Source organism: Drosophila sechellia, chromosome X, assembly GCF_004382195.2.
Source record: "Drosophila sechellia strain sech25 chromosome X, ASM438219v1, whole genome shotgun sequence".
Classification (NCBI taxonomy): Eukaryota; Metazoa; Arthropoda; class Insecta; order Diptera; family Drosophilidae; genus Drosophila; species Drosophila sechellia.
Window position 1 is genome coordinate 10,630,614 of NC_045954.1, and position 17,585 is coordinate 10,648,198.

Sequence of the window (17,585 nt, forward strand, 5' to 3'; positions counted from 1 at the left end):
GATATTTGCGCAGTGTGCCCGCAGTCGGTAACACAACAAATGGCGCACCCAGTATGACGGCACTCGCGAGCACAACAAACGCATCGTATTGCTAAAATAAAAGAAAAATTAAGAAAATGCAGCAGCAATTGTGCTAATTGTCGATGCAATAGCAAGGATCGAAGGACGCGCAACAGCCATGGCAACGCCACAGCCGCACCCGCAGCCGCAGCTGGAGCCGGGTTCGTGTCAGGAGGCGCAAACTGAGCCGGCGGTCAGCAAGTTGGTGTCCCAGTTGGAGCCCATGACCACAATGGACACCGTGGACCCGGAGCGCGTCTGCCGCGTTTGCCTGAAGGATGTAACGCTGGAGGGGGAGCTACACTTCATCTTCAACGAAGCGCCCGTCGAGCAGGACGCCAATCTGGCCCGGATCCTGGACGAGTGCACCCTGCACCAGTGCGAGCGGTTCGACGGGATGCCCCCACATATGTGCAGCTCCTGCGTGGAGGCGGCCCGCAACGCCTACCGCTTCAAGCGGCAAGCGGAGCGCTCCTACTGCTCGCTGGTCGCATTGCTGGGCCGGTCACCTCAGTTGAAGGCGCGAGGAGCCGAGGCGGCCAGTCAGACGGATCAGCTGGCCTTGCTGCCATGCGAAATGTGCCACGACCAGTTCCTCAACAGCCTGGAGCTCCGGCTGCACCGCAACCAGGTGCACAGAACGACCAAGGAGGGCACGTCGGCTGGCACAGATGGCCTGCCATCCGAGGAATTTAAGTGCAAATTTTGTCCGCAGCATTTCCCGCATCTCCGACAGCTGCGCAGCCATTTGGCGCGCAGCCACGAGCAGACCGCACGTCTACAGTGCGCCCATTGCCAACGCACCTTTAGCCGGCGGGATCATTTGTTGCGCCACATACGCAATCAGCACCGGGATGTGGAGGAGGATCTTCTGCGCACCTGGCCGCCGGCGGACGAGAATACCATGAACAGCGATGGCGGAGATGAGCTGGTCTCTGCGGAGGTGCTGTTAAACGAGGAGGATAACGAAGATGTAGGAGTTGGGGAAGCCTTTCAGTGCAATACGAATCCCATTTCCAGTAACGAAGATGATGGCGAAGAAGCCAGTGGGGCCAATCAAACGCTGTGGCTGCACATCAAGCCGGAGCCCTGCCTGGAGGCGGAGGAAGTCGACCTGGCCATGCAGCTAAAGCTCGAGAAGAAGCGTCGACGGCGGGAGAAGGCGGAAGCTCAAGCGGAAACTTCCATTGATCGGACTGTGAAGAGTAAGTGTCCTGTGCTTAGATAAACATAGAAATCTTGAATCCATTCATCATTCTTTAGACGAACACATCGGCGACTCTCAGTTCAGCATCAAGGAAGAGAGTCAACATGTGGGCAGCGATGACGAGGCGCCAATGGGAGTGGAAGACTTCATGAAGCTCCATGTTAGCGGAGAGCTGCCGCTCACCGATGAGGAGCGGTTCGATGGTTTTGCAGACGATGACAGTGACCTTGACGTTGACGATGATGACGACGACGACGACGAGGAGGATGCTGGGGAGGATGATGACGGAGAATTCCGGTTGAAACAGGAGCCGCTGGATGGCGAAAAGCCGCTAAAGAGGGCCACGTCCGGTAGGCGGCGGCGGCGGCGCAACAAGGACGAGCCCAATCCCGATAACCGCTGCGAGGTGTGCCAGCGCACCTTCTCGCGCCACTGCCACCTGCTGCGCCACAAGCTGTCGCACCTGGAGAAGAAGCCCCACAACTGCCCGCACTGCCCCAAGGCGTTCGCGCGCAGCGACCACCTCAAGGCGCATGTGCAGAGCCTGCACAGCAACAAGGAGCACAAGTGTTCGCTCTGTGAGGCCGCCTTCTCGCGCCTGGACGCCTTGGAGCGTCACAAGGTCAGCAAGCACAACGGTGAGGGCCTGGAGCCGGGCAGCGAACTAAAGCTGCAGCTGGCGGAGCACACTTGTGAGTACTGCTCCAAGCGCTTCTCCAGTAAGACCTATCTGCGCAAGCACACTCTGCTGCACACCGACTTCCTTTACGCCTGCAAGACCTGCGAGGAGACATTCCGCGAGCGAGCGCAGCTGAGGGAGCACGAAAAGACCCACACCGGACAGCGCAACTTCCTCTGCTGCATCTGCGGCGACAGCTTTGCCCGCAACGACTACCTCCGCGTGCATATGCGACGCCACAACGGCGAGAAGCCCTACAAGTGCCGCTTCTGTGTCAAAGCCTTTCCCCGTGCCACCGATCTCAAGGTCCACGAGCGGTAAGTGATGAATCTTCTGCGGTATTTTCTCTTTTGTTATCTAAACGATTTTTGCCTGGACTTGCAGTTACCACACGGGCACCAAACCTAATCTGTGCAATACCTGCGGCAAGAGCTTCCACCGCGCGTACAATCTAACGATCCACATGCGCACGCACACCGGCGAGCGGCCGTACAAATGCGACCAGTGTCCCAAGAGCTTCACGCAAAGCAACGACCTGAAGGCGCACATCCGGCGGCATACGGGCGAGCGGTACAAGTGTCCGCACTGCGATGCCTACTTCCTGCAGCTGTACAATATGCGCAATCACTGCTTGAGCGCCCACAACAAGCACATCGAGACGAAGACGGGTCGACTGCAGCGCACGGGTCTGCTGGACGATGGCGGTCAGTCGCATTTGACCACCGTTGTTATGCCGCCGGCACGGTATCCAAATGAACTGGATCCCCAGCTGGCGGCGACTGCAGCTGGCGGTGCTGAGAGCACATCGTCGACCACCGTCATTCACTCGCCGGGTACATACAATGCGACAGCTGCAGCTCCAGCTAATACGTTCGATGGAGCCAACTTTACACCCACCGCAGTGAATACGCCTGCTCCGTTTGGCGCCTTCAACTTTCCGCCGGCCGTTATGGGTATGTAGGGAATAGCACCATCCTTGTCGTAACCATACTCCATCTCTGTCGTTTTCGCTACAGCGCATCTCATGTACAACCAAGGAGGAAGCAGCCAGCACAGCCAGAGCGGAAGCGATGCGGGCAAATAGCTATCGATGGTGAAGTGCGTGATCCTGCTACTGCTACTGCTCCTGTTCCTGCTCCGGCTGGGCTTCACACGGCTCCAACTCATCCCGAACATCAAACTATTCCAGTGTAGACTTAAGCTTCCCTCTGTACATAACCGGTATCCGAATTAGGAGGAGCAGTTGCTCCGCACCGGGCTCTGGCCAATTGAAGGGTTCATCACTGGCGCAGGCGTGGTGCCTGCTGGCCATTTTAATGTGTTAATATGTATTTAATAGTCAAATAAGAACTGCCCACTACTTAGTGTGCAGTGTTAGCGGTTGGAATCTTTTTATAAAGCTTGCATCAGTGCGATTGTATATTGGTATATTAAAATTAAAGTCCGAATAGCTCCCCATCCCTCTAACAATTAACAAATTTAGTTGATGATCAAATAAATGAAAACATAGTAAAACATCGAAATCTACAGCGATTTCTTTTTGGTGGAAAACTGGCAAACATTATTAACAAATTCCCAACCAATTCCTGAGCTTCAGACTGAAAATAGAAATGTGAAATGCACTCGAGTCTTGTGGTCAAGCGAAAAAACACACATTAATTTTATTCTGAAAACGTAAAACAGAAAATAAAAAATGAAAATACATCAAGAAACTCCAACTGTTATGAAATAGTGTAGTAGGTACGCGTTAAGCTGGTCAATCTCCAGTGGAACTAGAACTGTCTGCGCGGCTGCACGATCATCAGGCTCTCCCGCGGCACCGGCAGATTGGCATTCATCTCCGCACGACGAGTTCGCGGCACGGCCAATTGGTGACGCTGGCGCGGCAGCATCGAGGAGCGACTGGTCGGCTGGAATTCGTCATAGCTGACACCCTGCTCGGGATTCTCGTCCGTTGTGTAGTCACTGCTGTCGGGTGGGGCGTTCTGATCGTTGGACTTGGTGCGCGCCTTCTTGCTGGACCGCGTTCCAATGCTGCGCCTGCCCATTCCGCCGCTGCGTCGCAGTGTGTTGTCCAGTACGCGCACGCGCTTCAGCGGCGACTTGGTGCTCTTCAGCTGGTTATGCTGCTGGCTGGGCGCGAGCAGGTGCTTGGCTGGCGACGCCTTCATCGAGTTGAGCGTGTTCATAAGGCTGCGCTTGGCGTTGGGCGTCTTGGGGCCCGTCTGCAGGCCGGACGGATTCAGGCGCTTGTGCAGATTGCCCGTACTCTTGGTGATGTTCAGTGGACGGAGGTGCTGCTGCGACGGCGTCTTGCGCAGTGACATGGTGGAGCTCGAGAGGGTCGACATGTTGCGCAGTGTGCGCGGCGTGCGTGGAGCCGTCGAACCCGCTGCCGGCGGTGGCATTATCTTGCTGGCCGATGGTGGGGCCTTCTTGCGCGCCGAGCTCTGCTGTTTGGCCTGGTGATGACGCTCCCAGTCGGCGGCCATCAGCTCCAGGATGTTCTCGCCGTTCACCAGGAAGGGTGTGTTCTCCTTCGCCTCGTATGCCTGAACCAGTTCCGTGATCTGCTGCTCAATCTTGGGCAGCTTGGAGGTGATGGCCTTGCGCTCCTTCTCCTCCTTGAGCAACTGGCCGCCGCGATTGTTGAAGCGATTCGGCTCGCTCGCCTTGGCCTCCAGTGCCTCCATGCGCGCCCAGAGTTCGGCACGGCTTTCGTACAGATCGAAGATCTCCTTGTTCTTGTTGTAGAAGGTCTTGAGGTCGTCCAACTCAAGTTCGTGCAGCTCCAGCAGATCTTCGTTGTACCAGTCGTTGTAGTAGTTCGAGAAGCGCTTGCGCTCCTGCTGGCTCTTAAGTGTGAGATCCCACATCTCCTTGATCTCGATGCGCAGCTGCTCGATGAAGGTCTTCAGATTCTGCCGTCGCAGGGCCTGGCAGCGCTGCAGTTCCTCCCGCAGGATATCGTAGGTGCGTTGGGTGTAGGTCGTGGCCTCGCGCACGCGTCGCATTGCATACTCGTCCGTCTCCTGGAGTCTGTCCCACAGCACATGGATCTTCTCGCGCATATCATCGATGCGTTCCCTCAGCTCCTTCACCTGGTCGGCAAAGTTATTTTGCATGTTGCGCAGGAGCTCGAAGGTCTCCGGCGTTAGGCAGTAATCCACCTGGTTGAGCAGACGCTCCTCGGTGTCCGTCTGTGGCAGGCACTCCAGCAGCTTCATGTCGTGCTTGATGGCCTGGCGCAGCTGGTCCATCTCCTTGAGGCGCAGCACTCGCTGATCGCGTAGCTGGCCCAGGCGATTCCGGAAGGCGTCCATCTCCTCGGGCAGCGGCAGTGGATCGGCCAACAGTGGCTGAGGCAGCTCGCCCAGTTCCTCGCACAGCTGTTCCTGCTGCAGCAGCAGCTCACAGATCTCCGCTCGCCGCCTGGCCAGCTCCTCGCGCAAATGCTCGATGCTCTTGTCCAGCTTCAGCTCCCAAACGACCAGCGGCATGGACTCCGGCCGCTCGCCAATGTCCAGCGGCTCGTGGAGTAGGCGCGTCAAGTCGGTGGCCTCCGCCCGCAAGGCGGCTATATCGTTGAGGATCGCCTGCTGCTTCTCGCGCGACTCATTGAGCAGATCCGTGAAGAAGCTGTTCGCATGGTCCTTCAGCCGGTGGAGGAACTCGCCGCAGGTCTTGGCCTCGAACAACTGCGACCACATCGCGTGCAGCTGGTCCACGTGCTCGCCCGTCATCTCCAGGATCTGGGCCTTCACCGCAATGGCGCTCGGTGAGTTCATTTTCTCTGTTTTCGTTGAGCAATTTGTGTTTTTTTTTTTTTGTTCAATTTTCTTTTCTTGCTCACTGGCTTTGTTTTTTCGTTGTGTTCACTTGGAGACTATTTAACTAGCATGTCTGAGTTAACTTGACAGTTGTGTCGCAGACCCACGACGCTGGACAGGATTGGGTCGGGAATGTGCGGACTGTGGTTTATTTAGAGTGCATCACTGCACGAAATTTCGAACTGAATGAATCGCGATGACGCTAGACTGAAATTTCGGTAAATTCAAATTGAAATGGCGGCCAAGCGTGTTGCCACCGCGTTGTGGGCGAGCGTTGCCACGCGACGGTAACTTCTGGCAAGACCAGGGCTGGAGCATACGAAACATTTTTCAATATTTAAAAGTCGTTATTTAGTTTATTAGCGAATTAAATGATCTATTTATTGTCTTTCTCCTTAAAAACTTGTTATATTCTCTTATAGGCGCTTAATAAACATCCCACAGACCTTAGAAAACCCATTGCACACATGTAAATTGGTAAAATTGAAGTCAAGTCAGTATAATGTAAACAAGCGTTTTTATTTGACTAAAATTTAAAATGTGGACAATTGCTCTTTACTTTACTTTTTACTTTTATTTACTTCTTGCAGTCACAGCTAGTGCAAAATAGTTAAAATCATTTAAAAATAGTAAATTTAGATAGTCTTTGCGCTAGGAAAAGCCCTAACACTATACATATATGCATATAAATCCGATGAGTCTGCAATTGCAAGCCAAATACTTAAGTACAGGTAGATATAGAACACAGATCAGTTGCACAAACGATTGCCATTGGTTGTGATTAGAGTCTAGCTCCATTATATGGCCACGACCGCCTCCAAGTCGCCGACCTCCTCGTCGGGACTCTCGTTCTCCTCGCCGGACGGCGGACGCACATGGATTTGTGGTATGGGACGAATCTTCTGGGGATTCCTGCTCCCTGTGCTCGGCCTGCCGGATCCCTTGCCCCGGCGCACCGAGTATTCCAGCACGCGCACCTTCCTCTGCGGCGACTTGAGCAGCTTCTGCCCATTCACACCGATCTTGCGACCTGCATTGTTGCACTCCAGCGATGTGATTAGATTTCGCTTGGCCGCAGCTGCCGGTTGTGGACTATTGGTGTTGTGGTGTGGATGCCGTCTCTTGTGCAGATTCCCTGTGCTCTTCGCCGTGGTGCTGGCATTCACCTTGGTCGGCGTCTTCTTCAACGAGGATGTGGATCCATGGATGCCCCGGTTGCTCTTCTGCGCATTGGGCGTAAGAGGCACCATTGGCGGCTTCATTTGGCCGCTCGTATTGCTGACATCCTTCTTCTGGGCGGATGGCTGCTTTTTGGACTGGTGATGGCGCTCCCAGTCCGCCGACATGCGCTCCAGTATATCGTCGCCGTGCACCATGAACGGCGTGTTCGTTTGACTCATGTAGACCTGAACCAGCTCGGTGATTTGTTGATCGATCTTGGGCAGACGGGACATGATAGTCTTGCGCTCCTTCTCCTCCTTGAGCAGCTGTCCACCGCGATTGTTGAACCGATTTGGATCATTGGCCTTGGCCTCCAGGGCCTCCATGCGCGCCCATAGCTTGCCCCGATTCGCGTATAGCTCAAATATCTTCCTGTTACTGTTGTAGAACTCCTTAAGATTGTCCAGCTCCTTCTCGAACTGCTCGAGGACATCTTCGGTCTGCGTATCACAGTAGTAGGTGGTGAAGCGCCTGCGCTCTTTGGTGCTTTTCAGTGAAAGATCCCACCACTCGTTGATCTCGATGCGCAGCTGCTCGACGAAGGCAATCAGATTCTGCTGCCGCAGCGCCTGGCAGCGCTCCAGCTCCTCGCGCAATATGTCGTAGGTGCACTGGTTATAGGACGTGGATTCGCGCACACGACGAATGGCGTATTCGTCGGTCATTTTGAGCCGCTGCCAGAGGCTTTCAATCTTGCCGCGCATCTCGTCGATGCAGTCGATTAGATCCTGCAACTGGTCGGCGAACTCTCTGTCCATTTCCTGCAGCCGCACGTAGGAGTTGGGAGTAAGCTTCTGGTTATCCGCATTGAGTAATTGCTTTTCCGAGTCCGTTCGCAATTGAAGTTCGAGTAGTTTTATGTTTTTATTGATGTTCCGGCGCAGCTCGTCCATATCCCTGAGGCGCTGCACCCGCAGACCGCGCAGCTGGGCGAGGTGCTCCCGAAAGGTGTCCATCTCCTCGGGCAGTGGCAATGGATCAGCTGGAAGTGAAAGCGGTCGTTCGCCCAGCTCATCGCAGAGCTGCTGCTGTTGCTGGAGTAGCTCCCTGATCTCTGCCCGTCGGCTGTTCAGCTCCTCGCGCAGTTGTTCGATGTGTTTCTCCAGCTTACTGTACCAGATGTCCATCGGCACATCGTCCGGCCGCTCGCCAATGTCCACCGCTTTGTGGAGCAGCCGCATTAGCCCGCTGGCCTCGTTGCGCAGACCGGCTGTGTCGCTGAGGATGCCCTGCTCCTTGTCGCTCGTCTCCTTCCGGAGATCCGTGTAGAATGTGTGTACGTGATCCTCAAGACGGGCGAGGCAATCCTCGCAGGCTTGCGGCTCGAACATTCGCGACCACATTGCGTGCAGCTCGTCGAAGTGCTCGCCCGTCAGCGCAAGGATCCTTGCCTTGTGTTTGCTAGTTAGCATTGTGTTCATTTTGTTTGTTTTTATGTTGTGTTCTCGTGTGTGGGTGGATGTAAGTGAACATGAAATTCGATTCGAATCAGAAAGTATGGACGCAAAGTTGCTGTTTAAATCGGTAAATTTCAAACTGTACATCAAACTCGTGCGCTCTACAACACTGGCCAATTGATGCTGTTAAGCGACAGCGTTGCCACATCGTTAGACACTGGAACTCAAATATAAGGGATATTCATGCTACTCACTTTCTATTGCGTATAACGCGTTATAAGAAAATAGTTGGTATTTGGTATGGCAACTAGTATACATCGATATCGATATATACCGATAGCAACGCATACCTATCGCCGTACTTGCCACCACTAATACCAATTGCATCCCTCAAAAAAATACTGCGTGTGAAAAAGACCCGAACTTTTCGCATACCTTTCGGGTGCCTACTTATCGAGTGGAAAAGCGCGCGTTACTGATCAGATGGATTCGATCGCAAGACGGCTGTTCAAAATGTTATAAAACACCGCGCCGCGTCCGTAGACAGTCGCTGTTCTACTTTAAAACACACACCCGCACACGCGCGCGCCGCCGAGTGTCAACAGCTGCCCTGGCGAAAAAATGTCGGACATTAAGTAAGTGGTGGATGCGAAAAAGTGGGTGACCCTGCGATGGACGATGGCCACCAATGATTGGGCAACGATCCTGGCTAGCGTTCGGTTGGTGGGACTGAGAAAATCGCATGCAAAAATCATTGTCGTGGGCGGGGGGGTTGGCGATGCATGTGTATAACATTTTCAAGCTGCGTAGGTGTGTGCGTATGTGTGCGAATGTATGTGAATGCCCCCCGGCTGTGCTCTTGTATGTGTGTGAGTGCGTGTGGTTATTTTTTATTTTTTTCAATGGAACCTCGAAGGAGAGAAAAGTCTCACCTTGGTTTTCTCCTTTGCCATTAATGATTTCTCAACTCGCATTTCTCAATTGCATCTCATCCGCAGCGATGACCTGCTCAACTACGAGCTGGGCGATGACATCGATGACCAGGCTCTTCTCGGCGCCGACGAGGATGAGTTGCTACTCTCGGACGAAGGTGAGTGCTAGCAATGGAATAGTTAAATCGATCTCCGATGGCTACAGTTCATACCCTTGTTCCTTGCACAGAGCTCGAAAAGGATGTCACCAGCGAGGTGAAGTTGCAGATGCGCGCCGAGGCCGAGGAGTGGGCCCAGGAGCAGATCAGACAGCACGAGCGCAAGCACAAGGAGCAATTGCAGGCGGATGCGACTGCAGCGACTGAAGCGACTGTTGCAGCCACGGCCACGGCAGAGGTGGCGCAACCAGAGCTCGCTTCAACTCCGGCTCCGGCTCCTGTTCCTGCTAAACCTCTAGTCGCTCAGGTGGAGAAACAAATTGACGCAGCCCACGCGGCTGTGGAATCTGAGCCAGCGAATGAACTGGTGTCAGCCAGTCGCTCGGAATCCCCACAACAGCAAGCTAAGGAGGAAGCGCCTCCAGCTGATTGCGCCGAAAAGGAGGCGACTCAGAATAATGGCAACAGCGAGGAGCCAGCTGAGAACGCTGGCAGTCAGAGTGAGGGTGAACGAGGACTGGGCTTGTGCTCGCTGCTGGCCTCATCGCAGGAGAGCCTGCCCAGCGCCAGCTCAGCCTCTGTGATTTCAGAGCTACCCGATCCGCGCGAGGACGACGAAGAGCGCGAGGAGCGCACCAACTACAAGACGGCCAGCGAGCGATCCGACAACAATCTGCGGCAGCATCAAGAACACGCACACATGTCGCCCTACCAGCACCAGCAGCGGCGACACCACGGCCATGGAGGTGCGTTCGGCGGGAGGGGTAGTCATCTTTGCCAAATCCTTACCTAATGAGTGTATTCATTGTTAATTGCAGATAAACCCCGCGTTGGCGGAGGTGGACGCTTCATGCATGGCCAGCAGCAGCAGCAACAGAGCCAGATGGGCAAGCCGCCGCGTGGAATCGGAACGCGCCACCATCTGCTACGCAATCCGTCGCCAATTTCGCCAATTTTCGGCATACAGCAGCAGCGCATGGGCATGGCCGGGATGCAGCCGCCGCCACAGCGATATGGCATGCCGGGTAATGCTCCACCACCGCAGCATCTGGCTCTGATGAGCACGCCAGTGGGTGCTGCTCCCACCACCGCCTGCCTTCTCCCACTAACCGTTCCCGTATCCCCGCTCACCCTGTCCATACCGCAAGCCCATCCCAGCCATCAAGTTCATCAACAACAACAGCAAACACTGAGCAATCCGACATTCATTCCAATTCCAGGCCAGTACCCGGCAACTCAGCCACCCAACCAGTCACCACAACAAGCACCGACCAACACACAACAGCCACACAGCGCTCCTGCCTCTCCCCTCCACACTCCCACGCATTCGCACATGATGCACCACAGTCACAATCCGAACGGAGGCGTGCTGCCCCACCTGCTGCCGCATCCGCACGAACAGGTGCGTGTGGGTCTGCTGCAACCACCGCCGCTGGCATATGCGCCCAATCCGGGTGGCTATCGCAATGGAGCACTTCTGGGTCCGGGACCGGGACCTGGGCTACATCAGCAACACCAGTCGCCGCACCAGCAGCAGTCGGGCATGCGTCCGCCGCTGTATCGGAACGCCCCGCCATCGTACGGCTACGACCAGGGTCATCCACCCCAGCATCCGCCGCAGTTCATGCGGCCGCACAACGGCTGGCGACCGCAGGGCGACAATGCGCGCATGCAGCGACCCCCACTTCAAACGCTGCCACCGCACATGATGCCCGGCGCACCGCCGAACTATGCCAATGGCATGGGTATGCGAGGACCGCCGCCCCAGCAGCAGCAGTCGCAGCAGCCGCCACAACAGCAGCCAGCACCGCAGCAGGCGGGCAATCCCCTACAGCAGGCCGTCAATCCTGGCCAGCCGCCGCAACAGCCGAATGGACCGCCGCAGCAGCAGGGCTCGTCATCGGTGCCCCGGGTCAGCAAGGTGCTCATCAATCCGAATTTCAAGGGCGGCGTTGAAGCGGCTACCAACAAGTTCATCAAGGAGACGCACTTTATGCCCGCCATTAACAGCGAGGCCGAGTTGCTGCGCCAGCAGGAGGAGTTCATCAACAAGAATCGGCAGTACTTTGAGAAGCGACGCATGGAACGCTCGCCGCCGTCGTCGGGTTCCTCCACCGGAGCAGCTACCTCCGGCCAGGCAGGCGAACGGAGGCGAACACGTAGCCGCAGTCGCTCCCGTGGTCGCAGTTACTCACCCGTTAAGCGCGTGGAGAGGGAACGCGAGCGAGAGCGGGAGCGCGAGAGGGATCGTGAAAGGGAGCGGGATCGGGAGCGAGATCGTGAGCGATATGGCGCCAATCGGGCGGCAGGAAACCGAGGTTTCCGACGGGCATCCAGTCGGGATAGAGACGAGAATCGTGGTGCAGCAAGCACCGCCAGTGTCCAAGGAGCGGGCGGAGCAGCATCCACTGGAGCTGCGCCCCCCAAGCGGCGAAGGAGTGGCTCGGCCGGAGGAGGCACTGCCCGCAATCCATTCTCTGGCGAGCCGCGCGGCCGACCATCCGAAACAGGCAACCGCAGTATGGTAAGTGGAATTAATGAAGCATTCCTATGGCTCTGGATTAATTTCACATTTTGAATGCAGCCCAGCGACGAGGACGAGGAGACCCGCAACTATCGCCTGGAGATCGAGAAGCAGAAGCAACTGCGCGAGAAGATCATGCGAGACAAGGAGCTGAAGCGTCGGCGCGCAGCCGAGGAGAAGTTACACGAGGTAAGTCCTTGTTCTCTTACTTACTTAGTTAATAGTTGTGCGGGCTATACCACAATATTTTGATGCCCTTGCAGGAGATGGGTTGGCTTAGAATATGACCAGAATATACATACGTAGTTTTGGCAAAAAATCAATGTTTTTGAAGGGATTTTTAATCAGAACTTGGCCAAAAAAGATCGCAGAGCTAAAAATATTACTGATTTTTACAGCTAATAAACAAAGCTTAGTGTTAGTGGAAATACATTTTTTGACAAATTTTTTCATTTTCAACCATAATCATAATTTTTTGCGAAAATTGGTCAAAAATAAAAGTTTCTAAGTTGGAATGCAGATCGATTGGAATTTTGATTGCAAATTCAACGCGGTATGACATTCCACTTTTGAACCATTATTTCCAATGTTACAGCGAAAATATTGATTATTTTTGATCAAAAATTGTGGTAAAATGACTTAAAATTACGTTTTTCATCAATTTTTACCATATTTTAGCAAAACAAGGTCGCAAAGCTAAATAAATATTATGAACAGCTAATAAAAAAGACTTAACAACAATTTTTAATAATTGTTTAAAGATTTGTTGGTAATCTTGTAAAATATATAGTGTATGCAAGGGCATTTGATCCTTCGGCCGCCGAAGCTAGTCTTACAATAATGTAGCTTACTGTAGCCATCCGAAAGCAAGAGAAATCCACAAACGAACTAAACTTTCTAGGAGAAACGCGCCGAGCAGCACAACACTTCGCCAGCCCGCGACGACCAGGAGGTGGTCGCCGGACTAGGATCTGCAGCGCCCACAGCAGCAGCGTCAAAGCATCGGCCAGCCGCGTCAGTCGGCGAGCGCAAGGTGATCTCGCTGAAGCGTCGCGACGACCAGGATGCGGGCAGCGTACGCAGCAGGCAGGCACAGGGATCGCAGCCCAATGCTCAGGCAGGCCAAGGCCAGCAGCAGCAGCAGCCGGCGCGCAAGCAACTAACGGCGGCGAAGATAGCGCCAGAGGCAAAGCGCAGTATAACCGATCACCTGGCGCCATCCTCCAAGCAGCATCATCATCATCATCAGCAGCATCAAACTGCAGCGGCGCCGTCGAGAACGGTGGTACTGGGTTCGGGAGCTGTGGCCGGCGGCACACCGCCGAAGCCGCGTGATATGCTGCGCCTGGGCACGCCCAGCGACGATGAAGTGGAACTGGACTATGATGACGATGACCTGCTGCTGGACGAGGAGGATCGTTTGTTGGCCACGCCATCGCCGCCGCCGCAGAAGGCGAGCAGCAAGAGATCGGCCACGCCGGAGCGGAACCACAAGGCGATGCGCGGCGGCAGCTCGACAGCAGCGCCCAGCTTTAGCTCCAACCAGCGGCGAGTGGTGCTCAAGCCGACCAGCAATGGCAGCAGCAGCGGCGGTGGAGATCAGCAGCAGTCGCACGGCGGTAGGCAGCGGGATCGGAGGCGAGGTGGAGAGGATAGCGCACTGCAGCGGAAAGGTGGAGCAGGCAGCGTTGGAGGAGGCGGCAGCAGCAGCTCGGGATCTGGCGGAGGGATCTTCGATCGGCTGAAGAAGCGTGTGGCCGTCTCAGGAGGAGGGAGCAGCGGTGGAGGCGGCGGGAGCAGCCACAAGCAGCGATCCAAGGCGCCCGCCCGCATCGTACTCAAGCACGATTGAAAGAAGAAAAAGTTTAAGATTAAGTTTAAAGATTTAGTTTAAGAATATATAGTTTTCTATATCTATTATCGATTATCTCTGTAGTAGATAGGAGATGTACGACGATGGGATGTAGTGCAGTAAGCGAAACTTTAGCCTTAAGTTAAAAAATTATAAATAGTTGAGCTGTCTATATAAATAGCGGATAATACATATATGTAGATGTCATACAATTGGTGGGTACGCGCGAGGGTCTCTACCCCGTGCTACATGCGGTATGCGAATTCATTTAGCTTTAAGTGTACAAATCTTTTCAATGACTAAAACGTGCTTCGTTTTCTTAATCGCTATTTGTATTTAAACGTAGGATTAATTGGAATGCTTAAAGCTTGACCTGGACAAGAAAACAATTACCGTAGATAACTTTAGCAACACAAACTAGGACCCAAATGTGCATACTATATGCATGCTCATAGTTCTTAGCCTATGTAATCAAGTGAACAATATTTACACCTCTACATACATTTATATATACATTTACATATATTGTATATATTTATTTATAAATACTTCAATTTAGTTTTAAGCACTGAGCGCTTATTTTTTATGATGACAATTCTACAAGATTTTATTGAAAGAAAGAGAAGTTGAGAAGTGCAAATGCTTCTTAGGAATTTACTTTAAATTTACCTTTAGTTATTTGAATTATTTTATACATTGTGCCCCGTTGATTGTAAATGAAATTTATTGTCTGTTCGTTTGTGTTTTCTGTAACTACTATAAACCACATACGAAACTATGTTTGTTTGTGAACTAGTTTAACTAATAAACTTGAAATATTGCAGCATATAACGTAATTGTACACACAAAGCAATACCTTAATGGCCTGGAAAAACGCAGACACATAGAATGCTACCGATTAATTGGTAATGCAGAATGATCAAACCATAAAATACAATAGCATAGCACATAGAATACCACATACCACTTATCACTCACTTAACAAACTGGCCAGTTAAAGAGTAATCAGCGGAATAAAGTCTTCGTTGGTTAACCGCAGAATTGATGATGAGCAATGATGGATACCCTAGTAATACTAAGTAATTGTACATAATACAATCGCACTATTCGGCTAGCCACATTTATGTAAACACACCACACACACTTTCCTATGAAAGCTGAGAACATATTGTCCGATCTAGAACAACAGCCATAAACTTCACTTAGATTACTTGCGTCTAAGATAATGCGAAATGCCTAGACTAAAGAGATTGTTAAATTATTGCCACTCCCGCTCCCCAGAATTATAAATATATATATGTATACTTAAATCCTAGAGAGATATGCAAGGACCATTGTAATTGGACAGCAAGCATTGTACTTTGCAACTATTGCAACTCTGGAAACCCCAATCGATAAGCTAATGAATGAATACGTTAATATGAGTCATTTTTATTGTAACTAAGCTAACTAGATAATGAAAAGGTAGAGGTATATCGCAAATGCAGATGACATGAAATGTACTAAAATCAATCTATTAAAAACGCATCCGAATCCCAATGCGGTACAAGCTTGACTTTTGCATTGATGTAATTGGCACAAAGAGATACAAATGTAACTATCTAACTATCTATATGTGTGGCGAAGGTAATTGTTGATGCGGAGAAGGGGTCGCAACGCTAGAAAATGATAAGATTTAATGGGAAGCGCATAAAGAAGTCGTATATGCCTAGGCATATACATACGTATAACTCTAGTAATCGTAATGCTACACACAATATGATATAATATATGGACTAATAAAAACCAATTATACCACGTGCACACATAAAAGCGTGCGGCAGCATAACTGTATAAACATCTAAAAATTATTCCAAGTGATTTTAGCTTTTTAAGAACCAAGTCGAAACAAACTGAACACTCGTACTCGTAGTGGAAAACACGAAATAGCGCAAGCAAATGACAAAACAAAAATTGAAATGATTCCAATTTGCAAATCCGAGTCTGTGATTATTTTTATATTATTCTTATTATTATGCATATACATATATTACGATATATAACAACTATCCATTACGGCCCCACCCCCACAGATCCCCAACATACTCGTAATAATTTTGTTTATCCACCCCAGCGTTTTCCCAAAACTTTTCTTATTTTGTACACCTCAAACAACTGCAAACCTATAACTCTGAAATCAAATACTAGAATTAAGTGCTAGTTAAATCGGTTTGCGATCAGGCTCCAACGCTCCATTCTCAGTCCGATTAGATTACTAGGGATTCGTCATTTATGTGTGATATACTATATATAAATTTGTATAGTGCTGTAATGCTTTTTTGCGGGATGGGGAGAGTGCAGTGGAGTGGAGTGTTTGGAGCGATGTGATCAACGCCTATTTAGTGTATAAGTGCATTATATTTTCGGGGCACTAGTTTCGATACTGGCCCCACACACAAGACAACACCACCATCCTAATATTCCTCGCATTTTCCCAGCTTTAAATTTTCAGTTCGAATCGCCAATACATTTTAACTGTGTATAGTGTATAGTTAAGAACCGACTAGCAGAAATGCAAACACTATTCGATGTTAGTTACCTATATATGTATCTAGAAAGTTACTCTCTATGTGTGCACGAAACCTATCCGTAAATTTATTTATTATAATTTTAAGCATTTTGAACGATAATATCTGTTTCTACACGCCCAAAGTTTTTTGATTTGTTAGCCCTAGACAATTAGTTTGATTTTGTTATAGTTTGTAACTTGAGTTTTCTACTCCCCTTATTGTTTATGCCACTGTTATCACGCCAAACTGTTCCTAACCCAATCCCATGCCACACCAAATCAATTACGTGTAATATCCACCATTTAAAACTAACCTAAAAATGTCAATTCGAACTTTTTTCGATGGCAAAAGCAACTGTACCCCCAATGCTCCTTATTCCATCACATTCCCTATTCCCCTCTCTCTCGCTCTCTGACAACTATCTCTCTCTCTCTCTCTCTCTCTCTGACACCTATATCTATCTCTTACCATCGCAATAGCTGTGTCTCTGTCTCGCGCGTGCACATGCATTAGAGCAGAGCAGAGATACCCAGATATTAACCTAATTGTAATCATATATAAAACCTATACCTAATTTTCTTTCAGCACTATTCTTTGTACAAATCGAAAGAAAAAATTGACAAAAAAGAACGTACAAAAAAATCAAATCAAATGAAACGAAAAGAATGACAACAACTTAAAAACCAAAAAAAAAAAAACAAAAAAAATGAGAAAAAAGGAATGAATAAATTACAGAAAGTAGTTAGATTGTGGGCGAGGTGCCACTTGACGAGGGAAGCTCCGCGGGCAGCTCGCCAAAGAACTTTTGAAGAAGACTAAATAAACTGATATATACATGAGAATACATGATATATATAGAGACCCAGTCCTGTATATATTTGTATATGTATATTTTTTACAGCATTCAAACCGAAAGTGTCTTTTGAATGGGTTTTTTCTGGTTGGAATAGGTTGATAATACAACTTTGCCCCTGGCATTGTCTCTCTAGCTGCGATTTATGTGTGCCTCGTCTGGAGATTTATGGATATGTCATGCATCTTCAAACTATTCATTGTATTTTCGCATTCAATCGAAGTGAATGAGAACTGGAACTCATCGCTGGCGACATCGAATCTCGTTATTCACGAGACGCGTCTAATCAATTGCAGATGATTCATTTCGAGTGCCGAACCCCA

General features: G+C 50.8%; 4 protein-coding genes across 4 annotated transcripts; 2 read left to right on the plus strand and 2 right to left on the minus strand.

The window, feature by feature from the left end:
• The first annotated feature begins 46 nt into the window (after positions 1 to 46).
• Positions 47 to 3,469, plus strand: LOC6617594 (zinc finger protein 845). The gene is made up of 4 exons (XM_002041871.2): positions 47 to 1,265; positions 1,324 to 2,263; positions 2,331 to 2,899; positions 2,963 to 3,469. The coding sequence occupies exons 1-4, from the start codon at positions 179 to 181 to the stop codon at positions 3,028 to 3,030; spliced, it is 2,664 nt and encodes an 887-aa protein (XP_002041907.1). The 5' UTR covers positions 47 to 178; the 3' UTR covers positions 3,031 to 3,469.
• A 105-nt stretch (positions 3,470 to 3,574) lies between these two features.
• On the minus strand, positions 3,575 to 6,001 carry LOC6617595 (protein regulator of cytokinesis 1). Its single transcript, XM_002041872.2, has one exon. The coding sequence runs from the start codon at positions 5,732 to 5,734 to the stop codon at positions 3,719 to 3,721; it is 2,016 nt and encodes a 671-aa protein (XP_002041908.2). The 5' UTR covers positions 5,735 to 6,001; the 3' UTR covers positions 3,575 to 3,718.
• Positions 6,002 to 6,330: 329 nt separating this feature from the next.
• On the minus strand, positions 6,331 to 8,563 carry LOC6617596 (protein regulator of cytokinesis 1). The gene has a single exon (XM_002041873.2). The coding sequence runs from the start codon at positions 8,539 to 8,541 to the stop codon at positions 6,574 to 6,576; it is 1,968 nt and encodes a 655-aa protein (XP_002041909.2). The 5' UTR covers positions 8,542 to 8,563; the 3' UTR covers positions 6,331 to 6,573.
• A 302-nt stretch (positions 8,564 to 8,865) lies between these two features.
• LOC6617597 (serine/arginine repetitive matrix protein 1) lies at positions 8,866 to 17,312 on the plus strand. The gene is made up of 7 exons (XM_032726305.1): positions 8,866 to 9,029; positions 9,393 to 9,484; positions 9,556 to 10,230; positions 10,303 to 10,509; positions 10,705 to 12,008; positions 12,069 to 12,197; positions 12,910 to 17,312. Exons 1-7 carry the CDS (start codon positions 9,016 to 9,018, stop codon positions 13,858 to 13,860), a joined length of 3,372 nt encoding a protein of 1,123 aa, XP_032582196.1. The 5' UTR covers positions 8,866 to 9,015; the 3' UTR covers positions 13,861 to 17,312.
• The last annotated feature ends 273 nt before the right edge of the window (positions 17,313 to 17,585 follow it).

Excerpts from the sequence above, each read along its gene's own strand:
- LOC6617594 (XM_002041871.2), top strand. The coding sequence starts at position 179 with ATGGCAACGCCACAGCCGCACCCGCAGCCGCAGCTGGAGCCGGGTTCG. Across the intron at positions 1,266-1,323 it reads CATTGATCGGACTGTGAAGA|ACGAACACATCGGCGACTCT; the intron begins GTAAGTGTCCTG and ends ATCATTCTTTAG. Across the intron at positions 2,900-2,962 it reads CTTTCCGCCGGCCGTTATGG|CGCATCTCATGTACAACCAA; the intron begins GTATGTAGGGAA and ends TTTTCGCTACAG.
- LOC6617596 (XM_002041873.2), bottom strand. The coding sequence starts at position 8,541 with ATGTACAGTTTGAAATTTACCGATTTAAACAGCAACTTTGCGTCCATA.
- LOC6617597 (XM_032726305.1), top strand. Across the intron at positions 12,009-12,068 it reads AAACAGGCAACCGCAGTATG|CCCAGCGACGAGGACGAGGA; the intron begins GTAAGTGGAATT and ends TTTTGAATGCAG. Across the intron at positions 12,198-12,909 it reads CCGAGGAGAAGTTACACGAG|GAGAAACGCGCCGAGCAGCA; the intron begins GTAAGTCCTTGT and ends TAAACTTTCTAG.
- LOC6617595 (XM_002041872.2), bottom strand. The coding sequence starts at position 5,734 with ATGAACTCACCGAGCGCCATTGCGGTGAAGGCCCAGATCCTGGAGATG.